General features: G+C 32.7%; 2 protein-coding genes across 3 annotated transcripts; both read left to right on the top strand.

Moving 5' to 3' along the window:
• The first annotated feature begins 8278 nt into the window (after positions 1-8278).
• LOC137828606 (UDP-Glycosyltransferase superfamily protein) lies at positions 8279-19561 on the top strand. The gene is made up of 14 exons (XM_068635247.2): positions 8279-9081; positions 11734-11820; positions 12026-12129; positions 12305-12355; positions 14469-14640; positions 14766-15086; positions 15859-16062; positions 16155-16661; positions 16770-16979; positions 17355-17543; positions 17839-18011; positions 18327-18479; positions 18584-18665; positions 18738-19561. Exons 1-14 carry the CDS (start codon positions 8575-8577, stop codon positions 19125-19127), a joined length of 3150 nt encoding a protein of 1049 aa, XP_068491348.2. The 5' UTR covers positions 8279-8574; the 3' UTR covers positions 19128-19561.
• Positions 19562-20521: 960 nt separating this feature from the next.
• On the top strand, positions 20522-24269 carry LOC137828607 (DNA binding protein). 2 transcript variants are annotated; one of them, XM_068635248.2, is made up of 5 exons: positions 20522-20802; positions 21050-21210; positions 22354-23440; positions 23752-23897; positions 24026-24269. In XM_068635248.2, the coding sequence occupies exons 2-5, from the start codon at positions 21077-21079 to the stop codon at positions 24132-24134; spliced, it is 1476 nt and encodes a 491-aa protein (XP_068491349.1). In that variant the 5' UTR covers positions 20522-20802; positions 21050-21076; the 3' UTR covers positions 24135-24269. The 2 variants fall into 2 exon arrangements, with proteins under 2 accessions (XP_068491349.1, XP_068491350.1); XM_068635249.1 differs by having other exon boundaries at positions 20567-20802; positions 23800-23897.
• Positions 24270-24435: the final 166 nt, after the last annotated feature.

Genomic DNA, 24435 nt, shown 5'->3' on the forward strand with positions numbered 1-24435 from the left:
TTGTCTATTTAATGAGACAAATAAGGGGAGAAGGATTGTTGGGAGTTGTAATGTTCTTTATTGTGTTTTACTGTTTTTGAACATTGTTATTATTGACTGCGTTAACTGCTTTAAATTTGGAGTTTATTAAAACTAATGTTATGTCTGGTTTACAGTATTTTAACCGGTTATCTCTATGAAATAACCGATTGTTCTTATGCATTCTTGTATAATTGTTGGTTTCTCATCTGATTGTGGTTGATGTTCCTTCTGGAAATCACCTAGTGAGAACTAGTGTATGGTGTACATTTGTTTTGGATTGGATTACCCTGTGTTTGTTCAATGAATGTAGGATTCAACATATTCTAAACAAAGAACATTCCTAAAAGCATGCTCAGGATTTGTCTCCATCAAATAGGGGGAGATTGTTGAAGATGGGAAGCTTTGATGAATCAAATCCTCATGGAATCTGAAGTTGTGCTGCGTTTTAGATTTGGGTTTAGTTATGGGGTTTAGAATCTTTGTAAGATCAGTCTTGATTCCTACAGAAAGCTTGTTTCAATCTATTTTAAAAGAACTAAGTGTTTTTTCCATGCAAAAGGAAAAACGACCGATTAAAGTTTCGAGACAATCGGTTGTTTGTCACTTAGCTGGAAAAGTAGTTTTGAAATTGTTTTTTGAATCAATTGTGTAAGTGCTGAAACCATTCAACCGGTTAAATCATGGTTTCAACTGATTAAAAGTGAGTTTTCATAACAGTATTTTGAAAACCTGTTTAATTGATTCAGTTGTTCAAATATGCCTTAAACGGTAGCTTTTCAAAGGTTATAAATATAGTCTTCTTTCAAATGTTTCAAACGAGAGAAATATAGAAGTTTTACATTCTGATTTGAGACAAAAAAAGAGAGATTACAATCTGTTTGTGAAAAGGATTTTTTCAAGTTTAGCAAGATTGCTTTTGAGCTTTGCTGTGATTCAAGAACTAATCATAGGGCTTCTAGTTTACTATTATTCCAGGTGTTTTCTATCCTTTCTTAGTTTCTTGTAATTGTTCATATTACATTATGTAAATGTGTTTGTAAAATCCTATAAAGTCAGTGTGATTCTGACATGAGGTGTGTGTTGTGTGCATAGAGGGTGAGTAAGTCTTGTGGTTTCAGGATCACCTCTTTGTGGGTGTTTGTAATCTGTGTTTGGTTACATAGTGGAATACTCAGTGGTTTGACTGAGGACTAGATGTAGCTCAGAGATTCAGTGAACCAGTATAAACCTTGTGTGTAAATCTCTCTCTCTCTCTCTCTCTCTTAACTCTTTAACTGTTTGATATTTTCGCTGCCATAAACAACCGATTAAATTGTGTTTTAACCGATTGAAATTCTGATATCTGTTTCTGTTAGACTGATTGATTGACTTGCTGAAATGCTTATCTGAGTTGATTGTTAAAGATTCATTCTAAAGTAAAGTAATTGCGAAAATCTTTTAGAAACAATTCACCCCCCTCTTGTTTAAGCCATCAATTCTAACACGAGATAGGACTTTTTTTAAGAATGTCTTGTTTTACCGTAACAAACCACTAAAGCCAATAACATCATTACAACTATTGTGCAAAATAATTAGTTAAAATAAAATGGAACAAGTGGAGGGCATTAGAAAGAACTTATGGGGAGCTTATTAGAGTTTATGAAAATGGCATATGACTTTCATACACTCTTTTATTTCTTTTTAGCTTATTCTAATAATATTCATAGTTTTGAATCTATGACACAAGCCCTCGTGTAATAAGAGCTAATTGAATAACACTTTGGCTGTTTAAAATAAACTTATGCATAAAAGCCTACTCAAAACTATGGCGTAAGACCTCGTGTACTTAAAGCCTAGTGAACAAGTACTTAATTCTCCTCTTTCTTAACTTCTAATACAGTCTTAACATTTCCTTGTTACAAAGAATTTTCCCAATGATGGTGTCCAACATGTAGTCATCTCTTTTAGCCACTAATGCATAAATACCAATCTTAGATATCTGAATTCCCAAAAGTTTATGCATCACTGCTAAATGAAACTAAACACTATAACCAGTCGGATCTCAGGTACCCAATCTTCATAAAAGAGAGCAAATAGTGTTGGAAAAATTTTGTTTTTGGCAAGGTCTCCAAAATCTCCAACAACAGTCACACTAAGTTTGGATCCTGTACATTCTGAGTCTCACAATGGGGCTTGCTATCTTCTTTAGCCAATGAAGTTCCAACTAAACCTAATTAATTGGTGAATATATGATATATGACTTTAGCTAAGCTAACCAACTATAGTTAAATGCAAAGGCACAAAGAGTCAACAATATATAAACAATTAAAGCAAACAAGCCATGTGCCCACAACATATGATTTGATTTTAATAGATAAGTGCAATATGGATTTTGATTTATTATAATACATGGATTCAACATTGAACTAAATCTTTAAGCAAAATGGAACTTAAGTACATAGAAGCTAAGGGAGGGAGAAGAGAACATGATGTGATCCCTTGGCAATAAGGAATGAGAATTTTCCAAACTAGAAGAAATATCAAAATAGTAAAAATTAAAGAAAATTAACATATGTTCTGTCAACATGAAGTCAGTCCAACTCCAGTCGAAGCTTTCAGTATGATTTAATTTTTTCCATTGATGGAGGCAAATATATATATAGGGTGTGAGACATAATTGAAGTATGAGAAGTGAAAATTATGAGGGAAAACTAGGAAGAAAAAGGGTAAGAGAGAAGCAGTCAATATGTATATTCTATAGAAAGGGAATAGACTTCCACATAAAGAATATAATATGAATTCTTTTTCTGATTAACAAATTGATAACCAGGTCCAAAGAGTTTAACAATAATGCCTATTGGTTTTCAATGTGACATTAATTGTTTTAGGAACAAAACAAGGTATACAATTGAACCATAGATGTTCTCTAAATAAAATTAAATTTCACTACTAGGATAAAAAGACACTAAGGCTCATAAATCCTAACTCCAACCAATTTGACATAGTATTGAAAATAGTAATCAAAGTGAAAATAGTTTCGAAATACAATTACTAAAAAAACAAAAACTTCCACTTTTGTTATTCAATCGGACAACTCTTATCCCAAATACAACCACAAAATAATTAATATCTGTCTTTCTCAGCCTCCCAGCTTCTTAGCCTCTCACCCTTAAATTCTCACGACCGTAGGCTCCTTAATTTTTTCTACGGTCAGTTATAATCAGAGTGCAAAGGGGAGAAAAGACGGAAAAAAAGAGTGAAAAATTATTATATCGAGTAAAAGTTTATAAATGATATGATTGATGTAATTGAAATGTAAAATACAATTAATTGTATAATTAATAGATTTATTGAAATATTTATTTTAAAATTGTAAAAGATTTGAATTAAAATAAAAAAATGAATATTTAAATATTAATGTTTATGCATATTTAAATATATTTTTGTTCGAAATGTGTAATTAAAAGAGAAAAAAGTTATAATTATTTTTTTAAACCAACATTAGTGTTGTGGCTGAACATGAGTGAGAATCCAATGAAACATTAAGAGTTCAATATAAATAAATACTTTTTAAATATTGGTGAATTTAGTTTATGCATTTGGTGTTAGTAATCACTATTCGTGTTCTGGAATGGGGTTAGAACCAAGAGAACGATTTGAACCACTTCTCGGTCGGTCGATACTTCACTCCTTCCTCTCGGTTGGACTCCTACGCTCTCGCTCTCCCACTCCTCCTCCTCTCTAGCTCTGGCCTTGGATGGTACCTGCAAAAGGCACTCCGACACTCAAGTCAACATCAGCACTCGACACTCAGTATTTAGTATTAGATGATTGTGTATCTGATCCTTTGGGATCCATGTTTATTTATATGATTATTGTGGGTCATATGTCGTTAATGGGAATAATAAAAGGAGATTAACAAATGTTGGGTCATTAATCAATTTCATTGTGGGTCATTAATAAAGGTTTGAGTACACTTGGGTTTTTACAGATGAAGCATAGAAAAAATGAAAACCCATAAACCTTCTTTACAACGCAAGAATGATCCAAGAAGCAAAATTTAATCTCAAATAATGATTTTAAAACCTTTTTTTTTCTTCTCAAGAAATTCTTTGTTTGAAATTGATGAGATTACTTCCTTATATAAGGTATTAATGAGTGTAAATACGGTTTGATCATTTAAAGAAAATAGTTGTATCGAATTAAGTTTGATTAGTTAGAGTAACAAAATTCTATTAAAAACATTTAATTGATTTTTTGAAATAACTAATTGTTTTCTTCTAACAGAAGAAATCAACAGATTTTGAACCGGTTCTTTTATCGAAATAACTTGTTGATTTCACTTAATAGAAAGACAAAATACAAAACAAAATATTTTTAAATCTTTAAGAACTTTAAGTATTTTCAACTTGTTGATATGATAAATCAATCTATTAAAAATACTTACTATAGTTAGAAGACTTTAATAAAAGTAATTTTAAGTTATTAAAACTTGAATCAACTGATTGAAACATACAATAGATTTAGAAAATAAAACTTTTCAAGGAGATAACTTTTTTTTAAGTGACTTGGACCATAATGTAATGCAAATAGATACATCAAAATCTACCTAAACACACACCCACACAACTTCAAATCTTCATGATAGGTTGGATTCACCAAAGCAAGATCTTCTTGGTTAACAATGTAGATTCCAAAAAAATCAATAAAAGGGTATATATAATTACTTTTTTAGGGGAGTTGTATCTTGGAAATCCAAGTTAGAAAGATGTATTCTTTATCAACAACTTAAGAAAAGTACATTGTCGCATCTGAAGTTGACAAAAGGTAAAATTTTCCATGAATCTTGAAAATTTGACAAGAATTAATTTTTCATTATCTTTTTATGAATAAATCTTTTTCTTATTCTCTATATAAAGAGGACTTGTGAGGAAGAGAAAGGAAAACAAGTGAAAAGAGTAATGTTGAAAGTAAATGAGAGAATTGATATTTTCCACATTGTGAGATTATAAATCCTATTGAGAGACTAGAAAGACATTGTATTTCATTATAGTTGGGTGAGATTAGGTATTATCCTCGTAGAGTGAGAGAAACAAATATTATAATCTTACTTTCATAGGAAAGACATTTTATGGACCAGGGCACATGGATTTTATTTCTGAAATTGAGAAAGTTTTTACACATTAAAATTCTTGATGTTATTACTCCATTTTGTTGTATTTTCTTTTGTTACACAAAGGTGAAAAAGTTAATTCTGATTTTCTAATACCTGATAACCGATATAATCAATAACATATTATATAAGTTTTCCCTATAACCAATGTAATAAATCTTATGCTTTTGCAATTGCATCCCATTTTACACCAATTGTAAAATGAACAATGTAATATGTTGATGGTGAAACTGTAATTCACACAAGTGAATATGAAACATTCATATTACACTGATTTAATAAATAAATTATACTCTTAAATTTAAGTAAGCTTATTAACTTAATTACTTAATTAACAGTAGCGGAAACATTTACACGGTTACACTTGTTCATTTTGCAATTTGAATATATTATCTTATTTTATTGAGTTAAAGAATTATATTGATATTAAAATTTAGTTTTATATTATTAATAGACATGAGTAAGTGATTTGTTTGGGGTGACACTTCAAATGAATAAACATTAATGCATGGGAGCGTGATTTGATTGCGAGTAGCCGTTGAAATATTGAACTATTGTTTTTAAATAAATTCTTAAGAGTTTTTGATAGGTTATATAAAATTAGAAAGAAAAAATTTATATTCTAATAATTTTTTTATTGGGAATTCAAAAAATTTAATTTTTTAAAAATACATTAAACTTAATATTCTTTTAATTACTTTTTTTTTATAAATTCGTTGTTTTAAAAAGATATTTGAATTTATTGATTTTGTTTTTTCTTAAATTATTTCATTTATTTCAAAAATACATATTTTTATTTTAATATATTTAAAAAACATAAGTTGGAGATTTTTTTTAAAATAAGGTTATTTTTTTTGCCAAAATAAAAAATTTCAAATAATTTAAATATGACTTTTTTTCATGCATATTACTTCTGGTTATTTTTAACTAATGTTGACCATAATTATTTTATTTGACATAGGATATGATTTTTGAAAGTATGTTGACGATCTATGTTTGTTTTCACACTGATTGAGCATAAATGCAAGTATATAAAAGCGGGTAAAGTGTCTAAAGGATTCCTCGCGTATGGAAGGAGAAATATGAAGAAAGCCATGTAAACCGTGAAGTTATGTTCTTACCCTTCAAATTTGTGTTGAATTTGCGTGAGAGCACAATGTATATTCATTTGAGGAAAACTTCATAGTCGCATATGTAGAGGTTTTCCGTTGGTGTATTTAGGTAAGATTTCACGAATCCAAAGTAATGTAATCTTATTTGCATGAGTTGGGAAGTGATTTCATGACCACAAGTACACACATAATCGATTATCAGTGTTTTACGAATGATCCATTATCGATTTTGAACTGTTTTTTCAAAAGTAATCGATGTTGGCTTAAATTTGTATGGATGATTGATGTTGTCTTTATTTTTTATGGATAATCGATGTTGACTTTCCCATAATTGATTATAGTTATTTTTTAGAAGAGAATTGATTATTAGCGTTCCATGTAGGTTTTCTTTGGTATAATCGATGTTGGTTGGAAGAGAATCAATTATGAATCATTGTGCTTCTCTTATTTAATAATTATATATATTTCATTTTTTTATTATTTAAATAAGACCTTAAATAATTTAAGATTTGTATTTATTTAAGATTAAGATTTGTATTTATTTAAGATTTAGAATAATTTATGAATTTATTTATTTAGTATTTTTTTATTTAAGTAGGAAATTAAATAATTTAGGATTTGTAGTTATTTATGATTCTGAATATTTTATAAATTTTATATATTTCAGATTCTTATTTAAATAAGATATTAAATTATTTAGGATTTATATCAATTTAGAATTTTAAATATTTTAAGAAACTTTATTTATTTTAAATTTTTATTTAAATAGGACATTAAATAGTTTAATATTTCTATTTATTTAATATTTTATAAATTTAATATTTTTTATTTAAATAAGATATTAAATAATTTAGAATTTTTATTTATTTAAAATTTTGAATATTTTAAATTTTTTATATATTTTAGATTTTTATTTAAACAATTCCACTTTCATCTTTCTTTAAATCATTTCAAATTTACTCTTTCAAATTCACTTCCTAATCCAAATAAAATATTAATGTCATTGATTAAATTATTTTTTAAAATTATATCGATTTATGTCCGTTAAAATTAATTTTTATTTGATACTAAAAAAAAATCACAGTCAAAGTTAGTTGAAAACCTTCCTAATCGATTTTATATATTTTTTAATCTAATTTTAGAAAAAATTAACATTGATATATTAATTGAAAAATAATTAATCTATACACTCAACAAAAATAGCATAAATGGATGTAAAAAAAAGTTAACATACAAAAATCAATTTAACTCACATTAACCAAGAAAACTTTAAATAGTAACAAAACTCTTGTTTATATTGATGTAAAAGTAATTTTAATAACATTTACTAAAAAATAATCCCTATAGTTGTAGTAAAAAAACTTGACTTACATCGTCCAATAAATCTTACTAATGTTAATAAAAAATCATGACACGTTAATAACTTTTTCAACTGACATTAATAATTTTTTTTGGTAATTATGTTAATGTTGGTAGAGGGAAATTCTAATTAACATTAGTCAGACAATAACTCTAATCTTTTGTCCTGATTGGTAAAATAATACTAAATAATATAAAGTAAAAAATATATGTCTTCATGTTAATTAAAAAAAGTCTAACATTAAAAAATATTATTCATGTTTACAAAAAATATACTCACATCAATGAAAATTAAAATACAATATCTAACCAATGACATCATTTTAAAATAGAATGTCTAATTAATGATGCATCGATATCAAGATATTCAAACCAAAGCTAGTCTAATAAAAAAAGACAAAAGATAATGTAAATAATTTTAAATAGTATTTTTTAAGTAATGAATAACTCTTTTGTTTTTTCTAAAATTGATTGAAACATTATATTTTATTGTAAAATATTTTAATTTTTTTATAAAAATAAATTATCCTCCAGTTTCTTTTAAGATATTTAAAAAAGAATTATATGCACAAAACTACATTGTCGCACGTACTGCAACGTACATATAGTGAAATTATTAAAAGTAAATGAACATAAGAAATGTAGAGAGAGAGAGAAAGACAAAGGAAAGCACAGGGAAAGGGGGAAGAGAGAGAGTGAATTTCTAAAGTTCTTTCAGTAATAAAAATGATGACATAACAAGGTTGACACAAGATGAGCGAGCGCAAAGCCAAACACAAAATGTGAAAGAAAAAATAGTAACACTTTCAACATTAATAAAACCAATGGCTACACTTCAATTCTCACTCATTCCGCTCTCCAAATCGCAATAAATTCTCGCGGCAAAACCCGAATAGCGTTTTTTTAATTCTTTTCGAGATTCGTTGTTCGATGGGATTGTCGCGCAACGCGGCGTTGCAGCCGGAGATCGACGACGCCGGCGGTGACATTGGATTCCACGCGATCCGCGGTGGATTCCCCTTCAAGCGAAACCCTAGCCACTATCGGCACCGGGGGTCTTTCGATCGGCAATTGCCACGGTCGAGCAACAGCAGCAGCAGCAACAGCAGCAGCCGATCTCACCTGCACAGCCGCCTCACGCGCAAGGGCTTGTTGCTGTGGCTCTTCCCATTCTCCAAGTGCAAGTCCGGCTTCTACGCCCTCATCATCGTCGTCGTGTTCCTCTTCGCGTTCTCCTCCATGGTTATGCAGAACTCCATCACCTCGGTCTTCCGCCAGCGCACCGAGCGCGGCCGCTACCACCGGGAAGGGCTCCGCTTCGGGACCGCGCTCCGCTTCGTGCCCGGGAGGGTTTCGCAGGGGTTCCTCTCCGGCGACGGACTCGATCGGGTTCGCTCCCAGCCCAGGCTTGGCGTTCGCCCGCCCAGGATAGCTCTCGTGAGTTTCCTTTTCTTCGGAATTTGTGTGTGAATGTTTGATGTCGTATGTTGCTTTTGAGTTGAGGATAATTGGCTTGGTTTGAGGTGTTAGTTGTTTTGTTAGGATCTTGTTAACTATTGAGCTTAGATGTTTAGTTAATGCGAGATACAGTGTGTTTTATTTGAAGGATCCGTTGAACTGTGATAGTTGAATCGTGCAATCGAGGGTTGTGGAAGGGTTGTGTTTGTTTGTTTCTTTTCTTTCACGGTTGTTTATGTAATGTGGCGAGGGCTTTATTACTGTTAGTTATGATGAGTTATGGCAATGCCAAAACACTCTTAATTGTTTTAATTGCCCATATCGGTGCTGTTTGATTAGTTGATTGTAAGATATCTATTTTTATTATGGATGCTTTTTTGTTGGGAGAATTTTGAATTACGTTCCAGTTACTTAATTCTTGACTCTTTGTTGGTCCTTGAGCTTAAGAACTTGCTCTTCTGCCCCGGTTTCAAATAAAATTCTCCCTTTTGATTAAGGCTCTCTGGAACAGAATGTCAATAATCTTGAAATATCTATGGCTTAGATATATTCCTGATCTGATTTTTGCTTCAGAAGTTTAACGTCAGGAATAACAGAGTGCACCAGACCAGAGTGATCCCCCTGGACTGCGTGTATTATTAAGTATTTTTTGGTATGTTATACATATACATTGAACAAATTTAGAATGCTATTATTGCATTTGTACCAGGAAAAGGTGAATAGCCAATGCTTGGTGCAAATCATTACTTTTGGCATTCTTTTTACTTTATTCACATATTAACAATAAAGATTGCATGTATCTTGGTACATCAATGCATGTACAAATGAAATTCTTAGAATTTGAGCCTAGGTCCTTAGTCAACCCAACAAAATTTACCTGTGAAGTGAAGATTGCCCAAGCCTTACAAGGATTACATTAGCCATATATTTAGTCGACAGAGGATCTCAACATAAATTGTACAGCTTTACTAATGGCCTTTCTTGCAAATAACTGGCCATAGTTTCCTTAGGAGGAAGCACTTCATACCAGGTTTGGTACCCAAAGAGTGTTAAACTGTCAAAGTACTAGCACATATAGCATCTTATTTTTAGTACCTAGTCTTGATAGAATTTCTCAAAATTGTTTTTGTAGGGGATATAGGTTAGCATATTTTAATTTTGTTGAAGGTTGAAGAGTTCAACATACTTAGTTCACTTGTGTAATGGGCAACAATTCTGCACTTTTTTTTTCATGTATTTTACTATACTATTAGAATTTATCACTTCATGGTTGCTAGCTACTCTTATTCTTTGGAATTTCTTATGTAAATCTAAATGTCTTAGAGAGAAGTGAGGGTTTACTTCACTGAATCCATGGACCTTGGGATATAGCTAGCATGCTGCAAACTTCTAATTCTTAGTTATTAAAATAGGGTGATTACAAAGATAACAAGGGATAATGAAACTCTGTTCTTCTATTGACATTTGATATGTTAGGAATTCAAGTGTGAGTTTGAGTCCCACATTGAGTAGAAAAATGAGAAAGTTGAGCAACATATAAGGAAGAAGACCCACAAACCCATTGTATTAATATTTTGGGTAGGAGGTGGTGTTGTAGCCTCTTATATGGTTGACTCATAGCTCATTGGTACCAAATCTCCCCAATGTACAACCCTCAAAAGACCCAACACTTGTATCAGATCCGATGGTTCGTCTTGGTGACCAACTTAGAAAGTGAGTGAAGTATCCTAGGTTTATGGATTCTTTGTATCGAAAGTCTTCTTGACAGGTATTTTAGGCAAGTGTGTGCCGTTAAGATAAATGAAAATACAAGTAAAGGTCAAAATTGAAGGGGAGTGTACTAATGTGAAAGGACCTAACACTTGAGGAGGAGATTGTTAGGATTCTATGTGTGAACTTGAGTCCTACATTGAGTAGAGCTGAGAAAGTTGAGTAACATATAAGAAAGAAAACCACAAGTCCATTGCATTAAGGTTTTAGGTGGGAGGTGGTATTGTAGTCTTTTATACGGGTTGATTCATAGCTCATTGGTATTGAATTTTCCCGGTATATCTTCTCTCGAAAGACCCAACAAGATAGGTACGTCTACTCTCTACTGCTACATAGTATTCCCAATTGAAGCAGAAGTGCAAAGTCAATTCATTTTTCTTAATCTTATAATGATTGTTATGCAAATCTTATTCCTCTCTGTTATTCAGGCAAATGAGAAATGAAATAATACATGTTAGAACCTGTACTTCGGGTAAGAATCCCCATTTAAGAACTTTGATAATTACCTTTATGATTATGGGTCATTGATTTTTAAGAACGAGCCTTGGCTCAAAGAGATTCTTAGCTTTTCAACAGCATATGGAATAACAATATTTATAGTTTGTGGTCCTGAACTCGACCTTGTATACCTTGGGACAAAAAGGTTGATCCAAGAGGTATTGGTTATTAATTTGGCCCTCTCTTCGTTCAGGGCTGATTACATTAACTTCTGTGCCCTTGATTGGGTTCTCACTCATCAAATATCTCAAAATTCAATTATGTCATCACTCATCAGCATAGTATCCTGCATGTAAAGCATCTTATTAAATTTTATTATAATTACATCTTAATATATTTATCTGTGCTTGTTTTGTCCATCAGATTTTAGGGCACATGACAATCGATCCCCAGTCATTGATGTTGGTTACTGTGATTCGGAATCTACAGAAGTTGGGTTATGTTTTTAAGGTAAGGCACATAATTTTAATTTTTTTGTGAGATCTTATCTGTTTCATGGGTGCTGATAATGATTTATTCAAAACCTAGACAGGAGGCCCTAGTCTGGCAATAATTTTGAATCATGGTCAAAATTGATGATGTTAATTAATATGTTTGGTTTTGTAATTAAGCATAGATTTTAAGAGGCCATACATTTTCCTGTTTCTATTAACAGATATTTGCAGTAGGGAATGGGAAGGCCCACTCAATATGGGAAAACATAGGTGGTGGAATCTCTCATTTGAATACAGAGAGGCAAGGCCTGATTGATTGGTCAATGTATGTGTATTTACTACCTTTACTTTTCTTGTTTGCCAGCATTTAAGTTGGTCTTACCTATGTCAGTTTTAATGCTTCACCATTATTTTTTTCAGTTTGTTTTTGGTGTAATTTCTTGTTGTAACTTGATAGGTGTTAACCTTCGGCTTCCTTTCCCTTTTTTATTTCTCAACAGTTTTGAAGGTATCATTGTTGGCTCCCTAGAAGCAAAAGAAGCCATTTCAAGGTTGATTTTCTTTATCTTAATTGCAAAATGTTTGATTTCTGAACTGTGTGTTGGGCTGTGGGAATGGGGGAGTTCCGATTTGGTGTCCAGGAGTTGAAACAATATTTGTATTCTTTGTGTGTTTTCCAAAAAAAAAAGCTAATCATGTTGCCTACTTTTTTCTGTAAGTACTTGAAAAACTGTCATGAACTGATGTTGAGAGATTGGTTTAATAACTAAATTTATTCCATGGGTTATATAAATATGATTTATGTTGATAGGATGCACTTTTACAATTTGTTTGGCTGATTAATAGAGGAAATACTTTGTTTGGAATGAAGAGAAATCCATAATAAGGAAAAAAATAATATCTAATAGTGAGAAATACTTAGTGAGATATTTCCCTATCAAAACATATCATATCTCCCCACTTAAGGTATTGAAATAGTTTTTCTAGCATAATCAAATCATATCTCTAACACCCCCCTAGAGCATATGTATCTTGAGACGAGCTTGCTACAAATCTTATCAACACAAGACCCCTCGAGAGACTTAGTACACATGTTAGCTAGTTGTTTGTCAAAGTTGACAAAGTAAATAATGACAAAGTTAGTAGATATTTCTCAAACACGACTTTCTCAGTTAAAGTTACAATCAATCTTTAATATGGTTTGTCCTTTCAAATCATATCTTTAACAATATTTTACTTTTATTTCTATTTTGATTTTGATAATTAAAATTTTTGCAGAGACTTGTAGATAGAGTAAGCCTTAAGCAAATGTTGATATTCAGACCCACTATAGGTTTTCCTTTACCTTTTTCTTTATTTAGGTTAATTATTGAAATTTTTGTCTCAAATGTGTATCCTTGTTGGAAAGCCTCCTTAATTGTAGTGTCTTTGGGAATGGCCTTAATTGCAGCTTTGAGGGGGTGTGTTTAGTTTTTGATCGACTAGAGATATGAGTTAAACAGAACTTATAAAGCCCGAGCCAAATTCTTATCAACACAAGACCCCTCGAGAGACTTAGTACGTTAGCTAGTAGATATTTCTCAAACATGACTTTCTCAGTTAAAGTTACAATCAATCTTTAATATGGTTCGTCCTTTCAAATCATATCTTTAACAATATTTAACTTTTATTTCTATTTTGATTTCAATAATTAAAATTTTTGCAGAGACTTGTAGATAGAGTAAGCCTTAACCAAATGTTGATATTCAGACCCACTATAGGTTTTCCTTTACCTTTTTCTTTATTTAGGTTAATTGTTGAAATTTTTGTCTCAAATGTGTATCCTTGTTGGAAAGCCTCATTAATTGTAGTGTCTTTGGGCATGGCCTTAATTGCAGCTTTAAGGGTGTGTGTTTAGTTTTTGATCGACTAGAGATATGAGTTAAACAGAACTTATAAAGCCCGAGCCAAATTCTTCGAATGTTTTTGTCTCCTTGTTTACGAGTACACCTGGGTGAACATGCTTTTCCTAGCAATCAATATGAGGAAATGAATTATGAAGGCAGGATGTTTTGATGGTGGTTTAGGTCTTAAGAAATAAAATGTTATGCTTTATTTAACCTTGAAGGGTGTTGGTATACTGGTGCATTTGCTTCCCTGCCTGCATGTTTTGATGGGGTGTGTTTAGTCTTTGATCGACTAGAGATATGAGTTCAATAGAACTTATAAAGCCCGAGCCAAATTCTTGGAATGTTTTTGTCTATTGATGTTTTTCTCTCCTTGTTTACAAGTACACTTGGGTGAACATGTTTTTCCTAGCAATCAGTCTAAGGAAAGGAATTAGGAAGGCAGGATGTTTTGATGGTGGTTTAGGCCTTAAGAAATAACATGTTATGCTTTATTTAACCTTGAAGGGTATTGGTATACTGATGCATTTGCTTCCCTGCTTGAATGTTTTAATATTGAAAATAGATAAACCATTACTTGAATTCTTTGGACCTGTATTCTATCATTATTATCGTGGAAGGTTAATTGCTGTTTACACAGAATCCAATAATCTGGATTTTAACATTAAGGCTGTGAGCATTCTTTTGGCATCTTTCTATCCTTTCTCTTTTCTTATAGGAGATGTAATCTTATTTGGAGTTTTAGATGCTGTGATTAGTGAGTTTTATATTTGTGCAGCCTTATGCAGGAGCCTTTTTGTTCAATACCATTGATATGGATTATTCAAGAAGATAGCCTTTCAAGTCGCCTTCCAGTCTATGAGCAAATGGGTTGGGAGCATCTTCTTTCTCATTGGAGAAGGGCTTTTGGCAGAGCCAGTGTTGTTGTGTTTCCAGATTTTACATATCCGGTAAAGATGCTGTAACATATGCCCAAAGATACAACAATATTAGAATGATATAATCTATTCTCCATTAGGCTTGCCATAAAAGGTTTGGAAGCTATTGCTCATTTTTTTATGTTTTCCTGCATCAGATGTTATATAGTGAGCTTGATACTGGAAACTTCTTTGTGATTCCTGGATCACCAGTAGATGTGTGGGCTGCAGAAAGGTATCATAAGACCCATGCAAAGGATCAGCTAAGGGAACTTAACGGATTTGATAAATATGATATGGTGGTTCTAGTTGTTGGGAGCACAGTCTTCTATGATGACCTATCTTGGGACTACGCAGTTGCAATGCATTCCATAGGGCCTCTGCTGACAAAATATGCAAGGAGGAATGATGCTACTGAGTCATTTAAATTTGTTTTCTTATGCGGCAATTCTACCGATGGTTCAGACGACGCATTACAGGTAGTTTAAGGCCTACATATATTATGTTGATTGATGCTGACAAAACATAAGACATTTCTAAGAAGTTAATTGACAAATAATTGAGTATATACCTTCTATGGTTTTCACTTTTCAGGAGGAGTATATGTAAATTTTTTTTATGAAAACAATTATTCTTAGGAAGTTACTTTGCTGTCAAATTTGATTTTAATGGTAACTACTTCGCAGTATTTGCACAGGTTGAGGTCAATGTTCTTTCTTTGATGTTTATAATGGAATTTACCTGTCTAATAAAAGAATACATGGAACCGTAATGGAGCACTGTGATTTAAAATTTCATTTGTGGTATTTCCTGGAATATGCCATCTGCTTAAAAATTGCTCTTTTTTATTGTAAAATAGCTTGGATTTAGCCATGTAATTTTTCTGAAGAATGCACCAGTTTTTTATTCTAGTCTTTTATTTTTGTGGTAAAAAAATGATATTATTGGAGGAAGCTCGTCCAAAAGGTTGGAAATTTGTTTAGCGGTCAGGTGGAGGTATGCCAGGATATCAATAAAAGAATGGGCAGGTTAGAAAAGAATATTTTAGTGATGAAGTGTAATTAGTGATACTTGAAGAAAGAGAAACAGAATTCTTCAAGATGAGCCTCTGGAATATATTTGTGGCAATCTCTGCTTTATTATGTTTGGCTTATCCTCAGTGACAATATCTGACACGAACAGATTCATATCGATATCAGCTTGAATATGTTGTTTTTGAATTGCTTACTGATTTATTTGCTGTTGATTTAGGAAGTTGCTTCACGTTTGGGACTTCGTCAAGGTTCAGTAAGGCATTATGGCTTGAATGGTGATGTCAATAGTGTGTTACTAATGGCTGATATCATCCTATATGGTTCTGCTCAGGAGGTGCAAGGTTTTCCTCCATTATTAATCAGAGCAATGACTTTTGAAATTCCAGTTATTGCACCTGATTTTCCAGTGTTAAAAAAATATGTAAGTTTGTTATAGTTCTTCCTTTTCATCGTTCATTGATTTCTGAAACCATAACTAATTTCCTTCATCATTGAGCTTTTCTCAATTTGCAGATTGTGGACGGAGTACATGGGATATTTTTTCCTAAACAAAATACTGAAGTTTTGATGAATGCTTTTTCACTTTTGCTCTCAAATGGAAGACTTTCTAAATTTGCTAAAGCAATTGCATCCTCTGGAAGGAAACTTGCTAAAAATGTATTATCTTTGGATTGCATAACTGGCTATGCAAGGCTTCTGGAGAATGTACTCAGTTTTCCCTCAGATGCTTTACTGCCTGGTCCTGTTTCTCAGATTCAACAGGGGTCATGGGAATGGAATTTATTACAGCATGAAATAAACTTAGGCATTCACTTGTCAAATATGGATGGTGGTTTTTTCAATGGAAAAGTTTCTGTTGTTTATGCTGTTGAGAATGAGTTGGCAGGTCTTAATTATTCAACTAGCATCTTTGAGAATAGAACAGAGGTTTCAGAGGAAGATGAATTAACCCAATTGGATTGGGATGTTTTCAGAGAGATTGAAATATCTGAAGAGAATGAAATGTTTGAAATTGCAGAGGTATGGTGTAATCTTCTGATTTGACTGTCTCTGTTTCATCCGCTTGCAATTGATGATCAGTTTATGTAGGGTTAGCTTGTTTCATAAAGTCATTTCCTTCTGTTGTAGGTTGAAGAGAGAATGGATAAAGAAGTTGGTGTATGGGATAATATATATCGAAATGCTAGAAAATCTGAGAAACTGAGGTTTGAAGTCAATGAGAGGGATGAAGGGGAGCTTGAAAGAACTGGACAACCTGTGTGCATTTATGAGATATACAATGGTGCAGGAGTGTGGCCATTTTTGCACCATGGTTCTCTTTATCGTGGGTTAAGCCTTGTAAGTATCTTTGTCCATAGAAGACATTTTATCTTTTGTTCTCTTTTGGCCTTTTGTTTTCTTGCCCTTTTTTAATTTCTTTCTTTCAAGTTCATATGATATTTTGATCTATTTATCTTTATATTCAAATTGAGATTGCTTCTCTTGAATTTGAACCTCTTTTCCTTCATGAACCGAGAGAAAAAACATCAAGTATGCCATTAAATTGACTGTGTAAGTTATCTGATTTATCTTTTTGATAATTTTTGCTCTATTTCCCTTTGGATGACGACTGGTTTGAATTTTATGAAAAGGTTTAGTTTGGTTAATCTTATGTAAATCTATTGGAAATAAATTAACCCCTTTTCTGATGATAATGAAATATTTTTCTTGCAGTCTAGAAGAGGACAGAGACAAAGTTCTGATGATGTGGATGCAGTTGGTCGTTTGCCTCTTTTGAATGACACATATTATCAGGAGATTCTTTGCGAAATGGGAGGAATGTTTGCTATTGCAAATAAGGTGGATAACATTCACAGGAGGCCTTGGATTGGGTTTCAATCATGGCGTGCTGCTGGTAGGAAGGTATTCCTTTTGTTTTGTTTGCAAAAGTTTACTCGTTTGAAGTGTAATAAACCTTTTTCATGAAGATCCAAGCTAAGTAGCTATCAGAATATATTATTTAGCCTTGAATTTAATTATCAAAATTAATATATCTTCTATTTTTAGGTTATACATCAATTGATGCAAGTATTAAGTTTTCGTTTGAGAAAATTGGGTATTGTTTTCTTTTTTGTTTCATATATATATGTAACTTCCAATGTATGAGAAGGTCCTTTTGAAATTATTGGTTGATTGATACACATTTTTGTCAAAGCAGGTAGCATTGTCACCAACAGCTGAAAAGGTTCTGGAGCAGAGAATGCAAGAGAATTCTAGAGGAGATGTAATATATTTTTGGGGACATTTGGACATGGATCGGACTATCATAGGAAACAACAATGTATTTTCTTTTTGGTATATGTGTGACATCTTAAATGGAGGCAACTGCAGGTATGTAATGGGGAATATAACATTAGAATATTCATTTTGTTCATTGCTGCATTTCAGTTGGTGAGGAATTTCAAGCATCCACCCTCGAGCCCTGATCTTTCCTGAAGTTGCATCTAGTTTTACTTGAACTACTTGCAAAATAAAATGTTTATAATCACGTTGCTTAACTTGGCATGATGCCCATGTGAAAAATACTAGACTTGCTCTCTAAAAGAAATATTTTTGGAGGTTCAAAACCAGAGTTTCTAGAAGTTGGACTTTGGATATTATAATGCGTTTCAAACTCATCTGATATTATGCTTCTAATTGCATCAGAACTGTTTTTCAAGATGGCTTCCGCCAGATGTATGCATTGCCCCCTGATGTTGAAACACTGCCTCCCATGCCTGAAGATGGTGGTTATTGGTCAGCACTGCACAGCTGGGTGATGCCAACCCCTTCTTTCTTAGAGTTCATAATGTTCTCTCGGTAATTAATTAATTGATATTAGCTTTCGTAACAGTAGATTAATTAAAGGTGCTTTCTTGTTTTAAATGGGACTTGAAACCTCGTATGTTGTCTATTGAATGCAGGATGTTTGTTGATTCTATTGATGCTCTGCGCAGAGACTCCAGAAAATATGGCTTGTGCTTGTTAGGGTCTTCAAAGATTGAGGTAATTTGTTTGCATTTGCTTTTAAGGTTTCTTAAATTATTTGGATTTCTTACATTTGTTCTTTCTAAGCAGACGAAGCACTGCTACTGTCGAGTGTTGGAACTTCTCATCAATGTATGGGCTTATCATAGTGCACGAAGGATGGTATACATAAATCCTAGCACTGGTTCTATGGAAGAGCAGCACCCAATTGAACAAAGGAAGGGTTTTATGTGGGCAAAATACTTCAATTTTTCATTGTTGAAGAGTATGGACGAAGATCTAGCCGAGGCTGCAGATGATGGTGATCACCCAAGGGACATGTGGTTGTGGCCAATGACAGGTGAGGTACACTGGCACGGGATTTATGAAAGGGAGAGGGAAGAAAGGTACAGGCTAAAAATGGATAAAAAAAGAAAAACAAAAGAAAAATTATTTGAAAGAATGAAGCATGGTTACAAGCAGAAATCACTTGGAGGATAAGAAATCTTTAGACTTGAAATTTACCCATCCAAACAATTTGTAAACCCGTTTTTGCTTCAGTCGGGAAAATTGTCTTGCTAATCGGAGAGGCTTTGATTCTAACATTGGCACAGATCATATCATAGGGACAGTATTGTTTCTTTCTACATTAACTGAATACGTATACTCAACCCTCAGTCTCATAAAAGGGCGAGACGGAGAACAAAGGAGTGTTCCATCTTCTGCTGTTCATTAATTTCACGGCCTTTTTTCATGGTCAATTATAGGAGCACAGAAGATACAGGTAGTTCCCCTTCGACGTGTACTCATAGTCTATAGAAATGCATTCATTAATTACACTTCATTTAGCTTAAATTTGTATTCTTTCATTATTGTATATTTGGTAAAACATTAGTGGCAATTTTGAGTAGAATAATGGCTGGTTTTTACGTGAATAGTTTGTATTATTATTGATTTTTTTGTTATTCTTATTATTTTTATTATTGAAAACAAAAGGCAGATAATTTTTACTCGGGCATATAAACATGTAATGTGTGTTTATTTCTTCGGACCACTAGTTCAATTGTATTTTCGTATTTTAACCAGATTTGAATAATTTGTGCAATTTTCCACTATGTCGCTCCTTGAGTGTCTCCTTTTCCGCATAATTTCTTTAAAATTAGAATTTAAAAATGTATGGTAATTAAAAATACAAAGCTTTCTAATTTTATAATGACAAGAGTTGGATTACATGTGTAATTAGGAATCAGTATTTGGTATAAAGACAGACTTATAAAAAGAACTTACTTCTAAAATTGAATTTAAGATAAAAAAAAAAAAACAAATGAAGAATATTTCATACTTGTAAAATAAACACAGAAATGAAGAGATTATAAATTTGTTGAAATGAATATTAGTGTCATCTAATTTAATAGCATAGCTTTGGTAAGTAGTTAAAAATAACAAAACAAATTTCATTGTCAGGTAAAAAACAGTTCAGACAAATATATGAAAATTGAAAGTGCAAAAATTCCTTTTGTACTCGGAGAAAACTTGAGAAGGGTATGAATCAAATTCACGGGAGATTGTTTTAATTTAATCCAACTTACTTACAAGTTAATTTTGTATATGTTAATTCACACATTAATTCTCAATTCTTTAAATTATAAATTTAAACAAACATATTTTTAATTAATAAAATTTTAGTATTAAAACATAGTGATATGAATAAACTATATTTTTAATATATTCTTATATACAGAGAGAGGTTACTTTTTAAATGTATTTACATATACTATTTTTTTCTCAAAAATATATTTGATTTATTCTCGTAGGTATAATGCATGGGATGTTATTCCGGAAAGGAGCACGCAAAACTTACAAATAAAAAAAAAAATTCTCCCGCGTCCACACTTGGACCAATCGCTATCATGATGTACTATTGAATATTGATATGATGCGGCTCGCCTCTTGAATGTTTTGTTGCGATGCGAGTGAGTGAGGGTTTTACTACCTTCACACCTCATTACAAAACCCCCTTCTTCCCCACTACACTGTACCCTTCCTTATCTCTTTCTCAATTTTTTTTCATTTCCCCAATCTCCATTCTTTTCTTTTCTCCTTTTTCTAGTTCTCAATCTTTTCCTCAAATTATCTTCACTACATATTACGACTCTACTCTTAGAAGTTCCCCAAGGTATCGCAAAATCTCTTTGTTTCATTTTCTTGGGTTGCAAACCTAATCTTCACCAATTTCTATGCTATTTTATGCTTACCCATTATCTCTTCACTTTTTCCATGTATTGAAGTTTTTTGTGCTATTCAAAATATTAGAAGCCTCTCTTCTTATGCACCACTGCAATTGAATTTCGCTTGTGATGCTATCTCTAACAAGATTATCAAGTGTTATGTAATGTGTCTGAGTTGACTATTACTACACGCAGGTTGAGATTCTTCAAGTGGTGCCAAACATGATGCATTCTGTAAGGGGTGGCCTGGGGCAAACGTTTGCGCTTGCGAAGCATAATGAGTCGGAAGGGAGGAAGACTCGGATTCGGCGCTCCAAGGAGGAAAGAAAGGCAATGGTGGAATCCTTTATAAAGAAGTAATTGCATTTTAGTTTCACACTTTCACTTGACTCGAGATTTACTATCGTATTCAAATTTGGATTGGGAACTTTTATCTCATCATTGTGCCTGCTTTTGTTTCTCAGATTATTAAGCCCTTCTTGTTTTCATGTTTACCTGCTGTTTAGTTTTCTGATGTTAGCCTTTATTTCGCTTATGCTTCGCATATACGTTAGCTCCTAAGGATCTGTTTGGTTCAGAGGAAGAGAGATATTTTAATGTAAGAAGGTAGGGGATGGGAGTGTTTTTTGATTAAAACATTCTGTATGGTTAAGAGGGGAGGAGTGTTGTTTGGTTCACAAGGGATGAGGACAGGTTTTACAAATTAATTTACTTTTATATCCTAATCATTTTTAGATTTCAAAACATAATTAGATATATTTTTGTCAATGCATTTCAAATGTTATAAATCCGCTTCCCTCTCATCCAAATTCCCCAAGATTGAAGAGGAACACAAATTAGATTATTATCCTCCATTCCCTTCTCTTAAAAATTGAACCAAACAGTGATACTTTATAAAATGTCCCTTGCCTCCTCTCCATTTCATCCCAGTTAAACACTTTGTTGACGATATTATTTTAAGGAATGGACACTTTCTTGGTACAACTTTTGAATCCTGACTGATTATTTGAGTTACTTGTGTAATTATCAACCTATCAACAGTGCAAATGTGACCCAAGAGCAATAGTGTTGCTTATTATATTGGTATTTGATGTTTTATTTATGCCGAGATGATTATTTTGCGACCTCTATTCTTGGGCACCTGTTCAATGTGTGAGTGCAAAATTGATAATTTCCTGTTCGGTTTTACTAGTAAAACTGATGCATAGGTTTTTTTACAACTATTTTTTACCTTTAATAAATGCCTATTTGGTAAACTTTTATTCACAGGCGAGACCTTTTTTGTATTTATGTATTCTTTCTGTTATTTGATATCAACCTAGTTCTGATTTTCTCATCCACTACTGTTATATTACATGCTGAAAAGGTTGAATACTTGAACTGTTTACTATGCCCATTATTCTTTTTACTTGTAATTTAAGTCAAACTATAATGACCCGTTTTTTTAATGATTTGTTAAATGCATCAGTTGTATTTACTATCATTTTCCTTGTCTCCAGGTACCAACATTCAAACAATGGAAACTTTCCATCACTTAATCTTACTCATAAAGAAGTTGGTGGCTCTTTCTACACAGTACGGGAGATTGTACGTGATATAATTCAAGAAAATAGAGTGTTGGGTCCTGCTAAGTTCATTTTAGAAGAGCTGAACACTGATCATTTTTTTGAACAAAATCCGCTGGGTTCAATTGCAAGAGACCCCGAACCTTTTTTGGATGCACCTTCAATTGAAAATCAATGTGAGCCTGACAAGCTTCAGGATACAAATAAAAAAATGATTTCTGTTTCTGATGGGTCTTATACTGAAGTTGTGCACCAGGTGGTTGACAATGGACATGTCATAAGTGTTGGCCACATAGACGTGGCAAACAAGGAGCCTATTGAAGCGGTTGTTGATGGGGGTGATACTAGAGCTGAGCATCTAATAGTTGACCAGGGGCATACCATGAATGTTACGAACAATGAATCTGTTGAAACTGCTGTGGTTTCTGATGAAAGTTGGACTGGAAATGAGTACAAAGTTGCCTTAAATGATAGCCAGGTGAATATAGTAAATAAGAAATCGAATGAAACTGCTATTCCTGAGATGCAGGTAAGTGATCCTTCTGCACTCAAACAGAAAGTTGAACCAGAGTTGGCAGCTGCCAAAACACCAATGACTAAAGTAAATGTTGCGGCAGAAGACTTAATAGTAGAGACATTTCCACTAAGCTCTGCTTCCATGACTGCTGATGGAATAAGAAGTCCTGGAGGGTTGAGGGACTCAAGTAATTCACCAGAAAATGATATGAAAATGTTGGAACTGAGACAAGGTGAATTAAATTGTATAGAGCCTTCAAAGAATTCGAACTTATTGGACGATAAATTTGAGGATGCCCCTGCAAATCAAATATTAAAGAACACCTCTAACACTGGCCTTGAGAAGGAGGATAATGTACGAGATATATCAGAAGAGAGCTCCAATCATTCTATTTCTACCCACAAAGAACATTATGATTTTGAAGACCGCACTGATTCTCAAGTTGGAGTATCTCATAAAAATACCATAACCATCGATCAAAGCAAGAAAGCAGATGGAGTTAAGGTATTTCTAAATTTGTCACACTTATTGCACTTAGTCGCCTTCGGTTATTTGGTGTTTTGTCTGTTTGTGGGAGGGGTGTGTAGTGTATACAATTTTGGTAAAATTGTGTTTTGCAGGCAGAAAATTGGATACTCCTTGGTGTGTCAATTTTGTGTTCTCTTTCATCTCTCAGCAACTAGATTAATTGGTTTTCGTATTCTCTGGAAAGATTAAGACTCGTGGATCCCATAAATAATAAACCATAGCTAGTAACTTTTCTGCTACTTATTTGAGGGGAAATTTCCATGTAACCTTTAAATGTATTCTTACAGACAAGCACTGAAACCAATAACCTCAGCAAGACATGTAAACCATTACAGGAAGATGGTGACCTGCTAAAAGCCGATAAACATAGGGTTGATGGTCAAATTGGTGGCAACTCTCAGAGAAGCGGCACAACTGTGGATAGGATATATCTGTAAGTATTTATATAGATTGATTTTATCTCAAATAATGTGCCCATTTTAACTCCATTTTATTATAGAGTGAAATTGATTTGGTTATTTACGAATATCTAATTGCCCCTTTCTATGGTTTTCACTGCAGAGAGTCCTGGGATGGAGCAGCTAAGAATTCCGCAAAGCGGGAACCCAACCCTCTTTTAGCTGTTTTCAAAGTGTTTGTTGATGCTTTTGTAAAATTTTGGTCGGGATGAATATTTTAACGTTTGTTTCTTTCTCTTCTGTTGCGTTATCTTTAGTGTTGGTGGAGTTGATATTTTTAACTAACCGAACAATTTTGTGTAGTATTCATCATTAATGAGCTCATCATTTTTCTTTTCCTTTTTAAATTACTACTATCTTGTTTTCACATATCACCTGGATGCGTGTTATAATCATGTTCACTTTTGTTTAGAAGAAGTGTGTTTAGATTTTAATTGAGCACTCAAATTAGTTTCTATGGAATATATTGCTATCATATTTGTGATTTTTGTCTGTCAAATTCATTTCAAATTT

The sequence above is a fragment of the Phaseolus vulgaris genome, chromosome 7, assembly GCF_051622355.1.
Source record: "Phaseolus vulgaris cultivar YP4 chromosome 7, ASM5162235v1, whole genome shotgun sequence".
Classification (NCBI taxonomy): domain Eukaryota; kingdom Viridiplantae; phylum Streptophyta; class Magnoliopsida; order Fabales; family Fabaceae; genus Phaseolus; species Phaseolus vulgaris.

Excerpts from the sequence above, each read along its gene's own strand:
- LOC137828606 (XM_068635247.2), top strand. The coding sequence starts at position 8,575 with ATGGGATTGTCGCGCAACGCGGCGTTGCAGCCGGAGATCGACGACGCC. Across the intron at positions 11,821-12,025 it reads AGTTGGGTTATGTTTTTAAG|ATATTTGCAGTAGGGAATGG; the intron begins GTAAGGCACATA and ends TTCTATTAACAG. Across the intron at positions 17,544-17,838 it reads GGCGTGCTGCTGGTAGGAAG|GTAGCATTGTCACCAACAGC; the intron begins GTATTCCTTTTG and ends TTGTCAAAGCAG.
- LOC137828607 (XM_068635248.2), top strand. The coding sequence starts at position 21,077 with ATGATGCATTCTGTAAGGGGTGGCCTGGGGCAAACGTTTGCGCTTGCG. Across the intron at positions 21,211-22,353 it reads GTGGAATCCTTTATAAAGAA|GTACCAACATTCAAACAATG; the intron begins GTAATTGCATTT and ends CCTTGTCTCCAG. Across the intron at positions 23,898-24,025 it reads ACTGTGGATAGGATATATCT|AGAGTCCTGGGATGGAGCAG; the intron begins GTAAGTATTTAT and ends TTTTCACTGCAG.